Source organism: Apium graveolens, chromosome 1, assembly GCF_009905375.1.
Source record: "Apium graveolens cultivar Ventura chromosome 1, ASM990537v1, whole genome shotgun sequence".
NCBI classification, from domain to species: Eukaryota; Viridiplantae; Streptophyta; class Magnoliopsida; order Apiales; family Apiaceae; genus Apium; species Apium graveolens.
Window position 1 is genome coordinate 179,958,260 of NC_133647.1, and position 15,990 is coordinate 179,974,249.

At 35.1% G+C, this 15,990-nt stretch overlaps 1 protein-coding gene across 1 annotated transcript; it reads left to right on the forward strand.

Moving 5' to 3' along the window:
* The first annotated feature begins 3,362 nt into the window (after nucleotides 1-3,362).
* Nucleotides 3,363-8,076, forward strand: LOC141672424 (spermidine synthase 1). The gene is made up of 9 exons (XM_074479036.1): nucleotides 3,363-3,617; nucleotides 5,716-5,792; nucleotides 5,985-6,107; nucleotides 6,396-6,500; nucleotides 6,636-6,708; nucleotides 6,804-6,875; nucleotides 7,085-7,280; nucleotides 7,504-7,621; nucleotides 7,717-8,076. The coding sequence occupies exons 1-9, from the start codon at nucleotides 3,440-3,442 to the stop codon at nucleotides 7,780-7,782; spliced, it is 1,008 nt and encodes a 335-aa protein (XP_074335137.1). The 5' UTR covers nucleotides 3,363-3,439; the 3' UTR covers nucleotides 7,783-8,076.
* Nucleotides 8,077-15,990: the final 7,914 nt, after the last annotated feature.

A 15,990-nucleotide genomic window follows, 5' to 3' on the forward strand; every position in this document is an offset into this window, starting at 1 on the left:
CATCCCCTGTTCCCTTGTATATCTGATCTCTCTCTGCTATTCCTTTTTCTCCCTACTCGATTAATCTCATTTCTCTCTGTCATAGCTGTGCTCTATTTCTTCTTTTTCCCTTGTTGCCGGTCATCGTCGTGTTCACCGTTTCCGGTTTATCTCCGGTGAGTTTCCCCGTTTGGTGGTAGCTTCGGTATATACATATATATACATACATAATTTATGTATGTCTATGTTGCCTTTGTTTTTGGTTGCCGCCTCTCGGATTTCCGAGAGGTGTGGCGGCTTTAGTAGCAGCGCATAGGCGCGTGTGTTCTGCTCACTGTAATTTGTGATGTTGTTGTTCTGTGTTTTCCGGCATGTTGTCGGTCGTGTCCTGTGTTGTTCTCGTTTGTGGTAATGTTACGGTAACTGTGTAATTCGAAGACTTGCTTTGTGATTCCGGTTAACTTAATTCATATGACTACTTTTATGATTTTATGAATTATAAAATGATTAAATTACTCGGGTTTGAGAAATTTTGGCGAAACTCTGACAGGACGCCCGTACGAGTACCGTCGGAGTTATGCCGCCGTCAGCGATGAACTCGTTGAGCTGACGGATAAATGGCAATAATGATTCTTGAGCCTAATATCAGTTTGTAAATTTATTTTTAGAATATTCGAAATAAAAGTAATAGTTAAATATTTGGTTTCGAGATTGTTGGGTGGTGTGTTTGGTTGAGACTAAAATTGTATTGATTGATTGGTTGCGTTATCGGTTGGATTGTGGATTATTGTAGTAATTGTTATGTATTGACGTCGAATTGCTTCGACGGGTAGTCCGATAAACAAAGGAGACGCTGTCCGATTTTTGGGAAATTTACCTACGGAAATACTGGAGCGTACCCGGCGATTATCGGGACGTCGAATGGCTAAATAAATACATATGTGTTTTATACGAAACTTGATTGCACGATCTGATGAAATAATTTGCTAAAATCAATAACCCTGATTTCGTAAAATTACAAGTATACGTATTTTCTAAAAACGAACACCGAACCGATTTCCGGGAACGTGAACCCTAATTGTTGTGTGTGTTATTATAATATGAGTAATCACGAGTCAGGATGTGTTATCGTATGGGTAGGTTGTTAGTGATGATATGTCAAGCATACCCGGTCGTCTAACGTAGGGTATTTCGACCCTGTAGGTTATAATCGAAGGATTCAAGAATTAATATCGGTCTAAAGATAACCTAGTGATCAGTCGACAAGCGGAGCAAGGTTCCAAGCAAAGGACTCGATCGTGGAAGTCAGATCGAGGATAGTCTGATAGTAAGGCGATAAAGCCGAGTGTCCAAGTCAGTCCAAGGTTAATCAGGAATAGTCGTAAGCTCTGCAAGACAAGTACCCCTGACCATCCTTTTATGGTTCAGTATATGTGAATAGCTAATGTTTTAATCTCGTAATGGAACATAAACTTTTTAAGTTACGTATCCCCTGTATTTGAAAATGTTGTTTAAAATATTTTTGGGGAAAAGTAACTTCTGAAAGCACCTATCTCTAAGCGTGATTTAAATGAAAAAAAGTTTTGAATAGTGTGTTGTGATAGAATGATTTTAAAAAGATATAGGTGATAGTGATTTTGGAAACTGGATAAAGAGAGGTGTTTTGATTCACCTATGTCGTGGAATGTTTTGATCCACCTATGTCGTGGAATTTTGGAAAGAGGCAAAAATGGATTCAGTAAATCTATTGGAGTTGCGTAAGAGCCCCGTTATTCGGTAACGGCCCAGCAGGTGGTGGCGTAAGAGGCTAATTCAGTTGGATGCTCTGTTTAACCGATTAGTCCAACATTGGGGAAAAGACCTAGCTAGTCTTTTCCCAAGTTCCGGAACAGATTCTTTATTCTGGATGGCCGCTAGTCGCTGTCCGGTGAGAGTAGACTGATCAGCTATCTTCACCCGTTGAACGTCCAATAGAATTGATTGATTCGGTTTTGAAATTGATTAACAAATCAACTTGTTGAGACAAATGATTTGAAAATGAAATAGCATACTAAGATTTAATTCTGGTAATTATACATAGCACACGACTGATATTGTTGTTTTTCAGAGCATGCTAGTTTTGAATATCCGGTTTATGAATGTTACTCTACTTTTGTGAACGAGCTATAATTTTTGTTCCTATCAATGTTTTATCATAAATTATTTTACTTGTTATTCATATAGTGGTACTGCTGAGCAATTGATTGCTCACCCTTGCAGAATATTTTAAATATGTATTGTAGATGCTTGGGAGATTCTTCCGCAGTGGTCGGGGCAGAGTTCCAGTTATTTCCGTGTCAAGCTCCTCTGAGACAGTTGTGTTGGACCCAAGATGGTCTATTGAGTTGTTGTATTAAGTTAATTGCGTTAGGATAGTTTGTTGTAAGTCGGTTTTGTAATAATTGTAACCTAAATCATACTTTAGTCTGGAAAATGTCTTGGTAAAAGGGGTCGTGGTTATGTATAATTAGTGATTTGGATTATATTATGTTTATTGTTATTGTTGTTGGTGACGTCAACTCCTGACCCCGGGGCTGAGGTCGTCACATCTATACTTTTACATGTATTTCTCATTATCTCGGAAAAATTATTTTCAATTTAATCTTATGATCTGTATTTTTATTTTAAAATATAAATCTAATATATATATATAGGGTGTCAATCTATGGAGGACCCCTTCCATAGTGGTCCGTAGATAACTATTATTTAAAAAATATAAATACATAATTTTCTTAACTTTTTATCATATATAATTACAAATTTTAATTATCAAATTAAAAACAAAGTTGTACATGTTTTTATTTAAAAAATCATTAAAATTTGATGAAATAGTTTATAGTGGTTCTGTAGTAGAATCACAATAAAATCATACTTATCCCAAATTATTTCACAGTAGAATCAAATTTGATTTTTTTTTTTTAAATTTCAATTGCTAAATATTTTATTATATATAAATATAATTATTATTATACATTAACAACGAATTTGATGAAATTATATAATAGAATTAAGCTTTTCTACTATTCTAGAGAGTTTTCTTAACAAAAGGTCAATATATATAATAAAAATCCCACTTGTTCCCCCGAAAACTTAAAACTTTAGAATAATGTTCCCATGAGAAAAATTCCTCAAAATATTATTTTCCACAACAGTTGGTCAACGGAACACGATCCCTCTCCTTTTCTTTATCACTTTTTTTTCTCAAAAATTTATTCCTTTACACTTTCTTTATTTCCCAAAAAAAACATATTTTTTTTCACTTTCTTTTATTTTTACTTTTCAAACACACACAAAAACACGTATCTACATTCTACACTTCTGTTATATATAATAACGTGTAGAGTACCATTGTGTGGTCTCTCACTCCTCACAGCCTCTGTATCTATTATTTAGGCTTTGTGCAACAAGGGTTTTGTTAAAAATGGCAGAAGAGAGCATTATCATCTCAGTTCCCAAAGATATGCCTGTTAAGAGGCCTAGAGAAGGTGAAGAAATAGTGGTTGTTTTAGAAGATGGCAACAACAATGAAAAAGATGCAGAGTTTAATATCTCTTCTGTTATTCCTGGCTGGTTTTCTGAGATTAGTCCAATGTGGCCTGGTTTGTTTCTTTTCTTACCACTCTTTTTAATCTTTTTTTGATGTTTTTATGATTGGTTTTGTATCTTTGTTTGTGTGGATAGGTTTTGTGGGTTTGGATTGTGTAAATATTGAGTCTTTTTTGAGATTTTGGGTTGCTGCTTGCTGTTTGAAGTTTTGATTTATTTTATGTTTGGAATTATGTTTGCTCTGTGAAGTGATTTTTTTGTTTTGTTTTTTGATTGCTGAGGTGGGTTTGGATTGTTGTAGAAGTTGATTCTTTATTGTTTTTTTTTCGAATTATATGTGATATGATATTTTTGTAATGGGGTGGCTTTGGATTGATGTAAATGTGGGTTCTTTATTGGGTATTTCTTGATTTATGGGTTGTTTTATGAAGTGATGATTTAGGAGTGATTGGGGTGGCTTTTGATTGTTATAAAGGTGTTGCTCATTGAAGCCACCATGTGTTGCTCATTGAAGTAATAACTTTTTTATTGGGGTGGCTCTAGATTGTTATAAAGGTGTTTTTATTGGGTTTTTTCTTGAAATTATGGGTTGCTTTTTGAGGTTATTGGTTTAGCTTTGGATTGTTAAAAAGGTGGATTCTTTATTGGGTAAATTTGGGTTGCTCTTTGAAGTCATGATTTTTCATAGTTGCGGTTGCTTTGGACTGCTAAAGGTGTTTTTTTTTCTGGGTGTTGCTTGAAATTATGGGTTGGAACCGTTGAAGTGATGAATTTTTTTTATTGGGGTAGATTTGGGTTGTTATAATGGTGGATTCTTTATTGGGTATTTCTTGAATTCCTTGGTTGAGTTACTAATTTTAAGTGCATAGTTAAATTAATTATGATTTTTTATTGCATAGTTAAATTAGTTTGGGGATGATTATGAATTTTGCGCTAGAGGTTGGTGTTTTGTATGGAAGAATTGTAGGATAACACACACAGAGCCGCAAAAACACATAAATATGTGAATTTGATGTTTATCTGTCCTGTAAAAATATTAGCTTCTTCAATATTTTGTTGTGATTTCTTATTATTAATGCAGGCTGCCTGATATAAACACTCTTATATGTATGTAGAGTATCTTCCCCGTGTACCAGTTAATTTTTTTGTTTCGGGTTACTGCACTGCTGGTTTGTCTGCGAGTTTTAGTTTTAATCATAAAAGATCTAAATGAATCCAGAAGTTGAAGGTATAAAATAAATGGAATGCGGGGGATCAGAAAAGAGGGCATAGTCCATTGTCATATTTAAATTAATTTTTAGGAAGGAGAGGGAAACAGAACCTTTGTATCTAGTATTGTTCTAGAAGTAGTGTCTAATTGCTATCGGTTAAAGGGGAGTCAAGTTGTATGATTTAGTCTTAGTATTTTAATTGCGATGTTCTCTATGCAAGTGCACACTTACTTTTAATTTTATTAATATCACATTCTTACTTTAATGTTGTATGGTTCTCTTTTCATTTTAATTATTATAGGTTTATTTTAGATTTTTAGGCTTTTCCTGTACTTTATGGGGGTCTTTATAAAAAATAAAGACGGTGATATATCTTGTAATGGGCTTTATAAAAGGATGCTTTGTACAAAAAAACTGTATTTACTGCCTTCGGTCCATGAAATATTCATACAATCAAGTTCAATGTTTGCTGTGCTTGACTGCTTGTATTTGGTTAATGCTCAGTGTGAATTGTGATTTGGTAACTAGTGTCATATTGGGTGCACATATACCTAAGTGAAGCAAGCGAATTATATAGCTTTAGTTGACTTCTTATTTGTCTTTTTTGTTCAGTCCACTTAACAAAAGATGGGAAGTTTTTGTATTGGATGAGAAGATACTTTGTTTATTTTGTCATCTGCAACATGCAACATTCGTTGATTTGGATAACAAAGTAATAACAGATGATATGATTAAATCTAGTAGCCATGTGTCTAGTGTAAAATATCTTCTGCTATAACCAATATTTGAACCTCTACAATTCAACCTTCCTTTTCAATTAATTGACCTTGCACAAAATGGTCTATTTATGTAATTTTCCTATTGTTGATCTGTTATTAGCATTTCATATATTTCTTTTCTTTAAAATAAAATTTGGATTAGTGACCTTGGACATTTGCAGGTGAAGCACACTCGTTGAAGGTAGAGAAGGTCTTGTTTCAGGGAAAGTCTGACTACCAGAATGTCATGGTCTTTCAGGTATTAAGGCATTCTTCACTGTTCATAAAACATACGTGGTTACTTTTTGATTTTGTAAACTATTTGTCCTTGTTCAAAAGATCAAGTTTGCAGTTGTCAACCTTAATACTTGTTGTAACTGTTTGCAGTTTGTAACTTTAATTTGCACACAAGTATGACTAATAAGTATGATACTGAATATTACTGTTGCAGTCTTCCACATATGGAAAGGTTCTTGTATTGGATGGAGTTATTCAACTTACAGAAAGAGATGAATGTGCTTATCAAGAAATGATCACTCATCTGCCCCTTTGTTCAATTCCAAATCCAAAGAAGGTATTAATTCTGATCCTCGTATTTAGGATCAATTTGCAATAGAAGTATTTAAAATATAGTCCCGATAATGGTCATTCTTCGTAACGTCATTCTTTTTCCATTAGTTATTCACAAAAACTAAAATCTCCGCTAAATCATGTCAAGATTTCAGAAAAATGGACACATAAATGTATTAGTAGGTTACTGTTCACAAATAAATGAAGTACAGACAATTTTTTTGGGCTGGCATGTGTATTTAACTATGCAGGTAACTTGTATTTGCTACTTATATGCATTCTCGGTGTCCAGGTTTTGGTTATTGGAGGAGGGGATGGGGGTGTTCTGCGTGAGGTTGCTCGTCATTCTACCATCGAGCAGATAGATATTTGTGAGATCGATAAGATGGTTGTTGATGTGAGTCCTTTTGCTTTCTTAAGCTTTTCTCTCTGTGTTGATTTGTTTATTGGATGATGTTTGTTGTGAGAAAACTATGCATCTCCACATAGTAGATCAAAGTAATTTACTTATTATTTTATTCTGCCTTTTCAGGTTTCTAAACAGTTCTTCCCTGATGTAGCTGTTGGATATGAAGATCCGCGTGTAAATCTCCATATTGGTGATGGTAATATTCAATACAACCTTTGCCTATTATTTTTTAAAATTGTAAGCATTCTTCCTTGGACTGTAACATTGTTTTGGGCTTTCTCAAATCCGCAGGGGTTGCATTTCTGAAGGCTGTTCCTGAAGGAACCTATGATGCAGTTATAGTGGACTCTTCTGACCCCATAGGTAAAGGACTGCATGATGATTGCGCTACCTGCATATCAGTTCTTTCACTTCTCCTACTTTTTCTAAACATCTCTCAGGAATATGCAATAATGCAATATAAAATTGCATGGTATTAACTATATAAATTTACAACCGTCATTTTATATAAATCTAAATAATTAATAGAAGTATCATAATTCCTAAGGTTTGATTGTTTTGTAATTCCTCAGGTCCAGCACAAGAACTTTTTGAAAAGCCTTTCTTTCAGTCAGTAGCTAAAGCTCTTCGCCCTGGAGGAGTTGTGTGCACCCAGGCTGAAAGCATTTGGCTTCACATGCACATCATAGAAGATATTGTTGCAAACTGCCGCCATATATTTAAAGGGTCGGTCAACTATGCTTGGACTACGGTGCCTACATACCCGAGGTGTGTACTTGATTCTTTTTTCATATGTAACTAATGTACATGTACTTTGTAACCACATCTATCCGATGCAATTTGCATTTACAGTACCAGAAGATGTAGGATTTATCTTCAAAAGAAAGATTATTACTTAGTTTGATAGTTGGGACTTGGAATTGTTATTTTTTTTCTGTAGGTTTTTCCATGTATTCTTAAAGATTTTTTTTTTTCTGTGATATATTTGCAGCGGGGTTATTGGTTTTATGCTATGTTCGACTGAGGGTACCCCTGTTGATTTTAAGCACCCAGTGAACCCAATAGATGACAGCAAATCGGACCGACCTCTGAAATTCTACAATTCAGAAGTATGCCATTTCTTTTTTGAGTTTGAGATTCATGTATCTGACATAAATTCGTGTTCGTCATCTTTGTTTACCACTAATGTTTTTCTTATGATCAGATTCACGAGGCTGCCTTCTGTTTGCCATCTTTTGCTAAGAAAGTAATCGAGGGAAAAGCTAAATGAGACACATATTAGAGTTTTGAAGATGCAGGACTATGCTGTGGAAATCTCACCATGCTTGGTTAATGAATCTGCTCATCATTATATCAGAAAATACAGGATCAAGGTTCAAAGCCTACGCATGATTAGTAGTTTGGTTTAGAGATAATTTTGCTATGGACAATATAGGAATTAATGTATCATCTTATAATGGTTGTTTTGGGATGGTTTTGGTCCGGATCACTTCGTCAGTTGAACAATGTTATTTTTTTTGACAAGATTTGATAATCAAGGTTTTCATAAATTTTACAAAGTTAATTCAGCTACCTCATTTAGAAATGATAGAACTTGTTGATCTTTGTCCATCCCTTTTTTGTTGGCCTGTTTAAACTGAAAGAAAGGTAGTAAGAAGATGTTAATTCATCTGTAATCCGTAGTAAGATTAGGATATAGAAATACTCATCCTACTCGACTTCCTCACTAATCAGGCATACTGATTATGGAAACAGAACCTGCTAACAACGAGTACCCTCTCTTGGTTATAAGCACGGATCATGGTTGATGCAAATATGCAATTAAGTGACGAAACTTTTTTATTATAAACGTATGAAAATACCTAAAAGTCCAGTACTCCATCTAAGTTAGACCTGGTAATTTGTTCGTGTCGTATACTTTCGTGTCGATACTTTCGTGTCGTGTATTTTCGTGTTTCGTGTACTTGAATGCCAAACACAAAACCGACATGTTTGGCGTTCGTGTACTTTCGTTTCGTGTCGTTTTGTGTCATGTATGTCGTGTTAATTGAATATTAATATATATTAAATTTAATATTAATATAAATTAAACTATAAGATTTTTAGGTAAAAAAATATAAAATATATGAAAAATATATATTTAGATCTCAATTCAATACAATATAATGAAATTAAATAATTTTTAAAAATAAATATGCATACATTTATTATAATTCTACATATATTTATAAAAAATATTAAAATTTAATTATAACATTTATTTATGTCGTATACTTCGTGTCGTGTCGTGTACTTGAAAGTTAAACACAAAACCGACACTAAATCTCGACCGTGTACTTTCGTGTTCGTGTATTTTCGTGTCGTGTACTAAAAATGCAAATACAAACACTAAATTTTCGTGTCGTGTAAGTCGTGTTGTGTACAAAATTGCCGGGTCTAATCTAAGTCTTAGCTCACAGTAATTGCCTGCCTAAAAACCTAACTACAAATCTAAAAAGAAATAGGGAACCCTAGCTACAAAATCAGATATGCACAGTTTATACACAAACAATGCAATTACACACTTGGTCTACTAATACTAATAGAAGCCAATAAAGTAACTAGAGTTATATATATAAACAACCAACACACAGTGAATTCCTCAATTTAATCTAAATCATACTCACACACTCAACCTAGCTAAACAAATTTTCTAAACGTGAAGTTATAAGTAAGGTCTTCATATACGTTTCAGACTTGAGATATATATGCCAACACATTTACAATGAAGTAATAAGGTCTTCATATACGTTTAAGACTTCCATTTTAGCATAGCGTCATCTTTGTCATTGCAAGTTACATATTTGTTTTTTACTAACTATACTCGTTAAATGAGCACTTTCAAATTCGTATCTTTAACTCTTAGTTAATTGTTTTGATCCTGCATAACTGTTAAAGCTGTTTCCAATGCATTTATCTTCATGTAGGAGTAGGATAGTTTAGGAGTATGTGTTCGTTTAGTTCGAGTAATGTTGTGTTTTGGTAAATGCATACAATCTTTTTGATCCACTGTCCCTGTGAGATGTTGCAGGTATGCGAATTGGGGTTGGGGGTGGGAGGGGTATTGTTAACCTCTCACAATTTGTTCAGACTAATGATAATCGTGTTCTCATTGCTCAAGTAATATACCTGTAGAAGTCTTGGCACTGCGTTAGCTTAGTATCTCACCTACAGTTTTCGTGTCTTCGATCAAAGTTCAGATCTTACATTAATTCTCATTGTATTGGGTTTGTCCTTCATAACTAAACCAGTTGAGGTTTAGGTGCAAGTGTAACTACATTTGGGCTAGGTACATATCTATTATATGATGATTATATTTAGTAGAATGAAGCAATCATAGCCATATTAATATCCCCCAATACGTACTATTTTAGTTATTCTACGCTTGGTCAGGTTAATAAGCTGTCTGTGATTAAACGGTTCACTATTATTAATTGTTGTGCGATCCTGAGTATCATTGTTTCTCGGATTGATGTGAATTTGAACTCCTTCAAGTATTTCAATTGCTCCTAATTAGTAACGCTCCATTCAATTTGTATTTACATATTTTCAAATCTTCCTTTTAGAATGGTAGGATTGTTTACCGGGGTTGATAGTTAAACGTACTCTGGTCTGAGGATCTCCCATTTGGGCCAGCTAATCCCTTGTAGGTATACAATGAGTAGAATAGCTTCAATAGAATGAAGAAGCAATCATGGCTGTACTTTGTCACCAAAGATTAGATCTTATTACTTAAACAATTTAGAGGATCATCTCATTCTGAATGGAGAGCTGCAGAGCTGGTATCTCACAGAATTCAAAAGAGTATGCATCTATTTGGAACCTAAAAAGAGTATGCATCTTTTGTCATATCTTTCTTGGATTCAACATGTGGGCTGTACATTGCAGTTGGTTTGTAGAAGTTCTGTGTTTTGTTTGCTTTGTCTTGTATTTTGATAAGTAGAGTTGGGGGTGGGAGGGTTATCTATCATACAAGAAAAAGTCAGGTGAAATATAGCACAAGACAAATATTGTATGGTCCCGAACGCTTTTCGTTGATCTTTGGACCGTGTGAATCTTAATTCATTTTTTTTATATCATGTTATATATAACCTGCTGTTTATAATATTCCAAACTCTAATCTCTTTCTTATTTTAGGTATAGGAAAGATTTGGAAGAAAGGGTTGCCGATCTTAAGGCTTGACATGACAAAAATGGCTGGGGCGCTAGCAAAGCAAGAAAGATACATTAAGAAGTACTAGTTGCGTCTCAGGCTCCCATGCTTTTATATGTATATATATTGTATTTTCATCCTAATTAGTTTAAGCTAATTTACTAGACTCTCAATGTTGTTGCAAGTCATTACATTTCAAAGACTGATCTAAATTTTATGTCTGTAAATATTTTAGCCGCTTTTAGAGTATTTATGTTCATTTCTATTGTCATTGTTTGCTTAGTATCCTACTATCCTTGTCATTGTTTTCGCATATTATCAAATTGTGGCTTGGACCTTGGATGGTCTCTTTGGGTTTGATCTTGGTAATTTAGTTCCATATATACATTATCACTCCTTCAGGAAATATCAGTCTATACATGTTTTTATGCAGAGTGATGTGCTAGATTTTAATCTGTTTCTGTAAGAAGTACTCAGCCAGATAATTGTTATAAATGTAGAATTTGCATTAACAATCTTCAGAATTCATTATGGAAGTACTCTGTTTTTCGGGAGAGCATTTAATTACTTGAAAACTTGTCATTAGCCTTCTCATACTATACCTGCTTTTATAGTTATATCTTGTTTGTACTTGCCATACTTGTTAAATGTAATCATCATAAGAGGGATTTGCCTGCTAAAGACTTACAATATATACAAGAGTAAGATCATTTTGGAGGAAAGATTTTAATTATTGACTTGTACGGACTTCACAAACTCCTTTTGAGAAGATGATCATATAGTCTTCTTGGAGGCACTATAAGCTTTAAGTCAGTCGATTTATGTTTCTCTTTGTAAGATATTAAGTTGGTGTTTTCTGCACACCCATAACACAGGGTTGCAAGTTATATATATAGCATATTTCATTACAATTTACAACCGGTTGGATATACATGATATCCACAAATTTAGAGCTACAAATATATCTTGATACAATGAGGAGATAACTATTAACCATAACATTATGTGTTATCATCTTTATCCTTATCTAAAGATTGACTAACTCTAACAGGCCCCCTCAAGCGAAGCGGATGTGGAACAACCGTGAGCTTGTCACGAAGAAGCAGGAACCGAGCACGAGATAAAGGTTTGGTAAGAGCACCAGCAATCTGATCTGAGGTGTCAATATGCTGAACAATGAGTTGTTTTTGAGCTACTCTCTCTCGAACAAAGTGAAAATCAATTTCCACGTGCTTAGTTCAAGCATGGAAGACAGGATTCTTGGTGAGAAAAGTGGCACCTAGATTGTCACACCATAGGACTGGTGGTGAAAGTAAACCGATGTGAAGCTCACGCAACAATTGTTGAATCCAAATAGTTTCCGTAGTGTCACATGCAAGGCTTCGAAATTCAGATTCGGTACTCGAACGAGATACTGTATTTTGCTTACGAGAACTCCAAGAGATCATATTTGGGCCCAATAAAATACAAAATGCATCTTGAGATCTACGATCATCGGGGCAACCTGCCCAATCAGCATCAGAGAACACTTGCAGAGTAAATGAAGGGCATTTCTGAATTAACAAACCATGAGAGATAGTATCCTTCAGGTAGCGTAAAATACGCTTCACAGGCACCCAATGTAATTGTGTAGGAGATTGCATATACTGACAAACCTTGTTAACCACGAAAGAGATGTCGGGTCTCGTAATAGTTAAGTACTGGAGACCACCAATTGTACTCCGATACAATGTTGGATCTAGAAATAATTCACCAATATGGGAACTTAAGCGGGTTGAAGCAGACATAGGAGTGGCTATGGGCTTACACTCTCCCATTTTGGTTCTCAGTAATAAATCCTTTATATATTTCTGTTGGGACAACATCATGCCAGCAGGAGTTTGTGAAGCTTCAATACCCAAGAAAAAATGAAGAGAGCCAAGATCTTTCAACGCAAATGATAATGATAATGCTTGAATAACCTTTTCTATATCTTCAGATGATGAGCCAGTAATTAATATGTCATCAACGTAAACTAAGACATATGTAACAGAAGAAGAGTTACGCTTAATAAAAAGAGAGACATCAATATGTGATTTCACGAACCCCATTTGAAGTAAACTGTCACACAGCTTGGTAAACCATTCACGAGGTGATTGTCGTAAGCCATATATAGATTTGTGTAAGAGACAAACACGATGAGGAAAGCGTGGATCAACAAACCCAATTGGTTGTTTCATATAAACTTTTTCTTGAAGAATTCCATTTAAAAAGACATTAGAAAAATCCAACTGCTTTATAGACCAGTTATATGTAACAGCAAGACTGACAATTAAACGAATGGTTACCGGCTTAATGACTGGACTAAATGTCTCTTCAAAATCAACTCCATTTTGTTGATTATAGCCTTTAGCCACTAAACGAACCTTAAATCTTTCCACGGAGCCATCAGATTTGCGTTTGATATGGAAAACCCATTTATTACCAACAATATTTTTGTCTCGAGGAGGTTGAACCAATGTCCAGGTGTTATTCTGAATGAGAGCTTTGTACTCATCTGCCATTGCTAATTGCCATCTTGGATCCTTTGCTGCAGAAGTATAAGATGTGGGCTCTATTTCTGCAGGACAAGATGTTAGTAAATCATATTTTGGATTAGGTTTGCGTATACCTAATTGGGATCTGGTTTGCATATGATGAACATAAATCTGATTTGGAACAGAAACAGTACGATTTGATATAGCAGGAGAGGATTTCCGTCCAGGTCCTTAAAAAGTGGTCTGATGACTTTCAAAAGTAGAGTCTGCGGTAAATGATTGATGAGTAGTGCCAATCGGGGGACCAGGGAACGCAATAGGAATGGGACCAAGAATGGATGGTTCACTAGAATGGGGAACAGATTGCAGAGACCTATCTCCTACAAAAGGAAAATTGGATTCATCAAATACCACATTGCGGGCAATATAAATGCGACGAGATTCAAGATGTAAGCATTTGTAACCACGATGACGACCACTATAACCCAAAAACACACACTTAGCAGAACGATATTGTAATTTATATCGGTTATATGGTCTCACGTGAGGATAACAAGCACAACCAAATACTTTCAAAAATGTATAATCTGGAGGAGAGTGAAATAATTTATGCCAACGAGAGACAAAACCAATGACTTTGGATGGCAAATGATTAATTAAAAAAGTGGCAGACTCAAAAGCATCAAACTAGTAGCTAAGCGGCACAGAAGCATTAGCAAGGAGTGTTAATCCAGTCTCGACGATGTGTTTATGTTTTCGTTCAGCGGATCCATTTTGCTCATGTGTATATGGACATGATTGATGATGTGTAATTCCTGATCTTGAAAAGATAGAAGAAAGTGCTTTGAACTCAGTTCCCCCATCTGAGTGAAAAGATTTAATTTTACGTTCAAAAAATGTTTCAACTTTATTTTTAAAATGTAAAAAAATAGTTGAAACTTCAGATTTGAATTTCATTGAAAATGTCCATGTATATCGACTAAAAGCATCAATAAAATGGATATAATAATTAGCACCACAAACAGAAGAAATAGGAGCAGGTCCCCAAATATCTGAATAAATTAAGTCTAAAGGATGTTGAACAATGCTAGTACCGGGAAAGAATGGCAATTTATGACTTTTGCCAAGTGGACAAGAATTACAAAAAACTTCAGATTTATTTGATATTGGTAAGGAAAATTTTGACAAAACACGTCGAGTTATAGCAGGGCTGGGGTGTCCAAGACGTTGATGCCAAATATTTATTGGAGCTCGCTCAGCAACTAGAGCATGATGATTACTTGGAGCACAATGAGAGGAATTTGAAAGTCGATACAGACCATCTTTAAGCGGTCCCTGGAGGAGTACAGTTCCTGTCCTGTTGTCCTGGACATTAAAACCAGAAGCATTGAATTTAAAAGTACTATCATGATCTTTGCAAAACTGAGAAACAGAAAGCAAATTTTTCTTTATGGAGGGAACATGAAGAACATTATTTAAAACAAGAGGACCATGAGATGTTTAAAGAGAAGTGGAACCAATATGTTGAATAGGCAAACCTGTACCATTACCGACGACTATCTTTTCCGTTCCATTGTACGATGAATGCAGCGAAAGATTGTTAAGATCAGTAGTAAGGTAATTTGTATCCCCAGAATCAGGATACCAATTGGAATCATAAATTGGTGATTGTGCTGCAATAAAGGCAGAGGGCTGTGAGTTTCCTCCTTGATAAGAGATATCAAAACGACGACAACAAGTGATTGCAGTATGGCCTGAAATTCCACAGAGTTGACATTGAATGGTTCCACCAGAATGTGTGCGTGGTCTATTACTTGAAACATTAAAGTTACTACGACCACGTCGATTAAAATTACCACTGCGATTAAAGAAACCACCACGATTGCTTTCAGAATAATGAGACTTGGTAGAAGTATTTCCACCACTATTATAAGAAGATGTCACATTGGCAACAGATGCAACATTTGCTGATAACGGAACTGGGTCCATTTTAGGATGTGCATGACGTTCGAGACGTCGATCATAACTTAATAGCAAGCTGTGAACATCATCAATTGACAGATCATCTAATTTTGTGTAAACAGATATGACAAAAGGGTCATATGTAGGTCCAAGACCATTTAAAGTATAATCGATAAGATCCTGTGATGAGACAACATTTCCGGTTGCTGCAAGAGAATCAAAAAGAGATTTAATTTGCTTAATATAATCAGCCATAGAAAGTGATCCTTTGGTAACATTAGAGAGATCATGTTTCAAGTCATGAATTCTTGTTCGAGAAGAGGAAGCAAATAAAGTTTGAAGTGTTGTCCAGGCTGAATGAGAAGTCTGACAACTGATTACTTGGGCAAGAATATTTTCTTTAAGAGAAGAAAGAAGCCAACCCAGAATCAACTGATCTTGTTCATGCCAAGCAGTGTACTCCGGATTTGGGTGGAGCGGAGCAGAAGAAGCAGAAGAGCCCGATTTTTATGTCAAGGAAGAAGAAATTTGAAGAAATTGGGATGGACAGGGAAATGTTCCATAAACATAGCCTAGAAGTCGTAAGCCACGTAAAGTAGGAAGAAATTGAGCCCTCCATAGGAGATAGTTCGGACCATCAAGCTTAAGAGAGACCATATGAAAAATATTTTTATTTTGCATTTGAGTGTCCAAGGAGGGTAAAGGAGAAGAAGAAGCCATGAAGGAAAATAAGACGATTAGTCTGTGAGGACGTCTGATACCATGTAAGATATTAATTTGGTGTTTTCTGCACACCCATAATACAGGG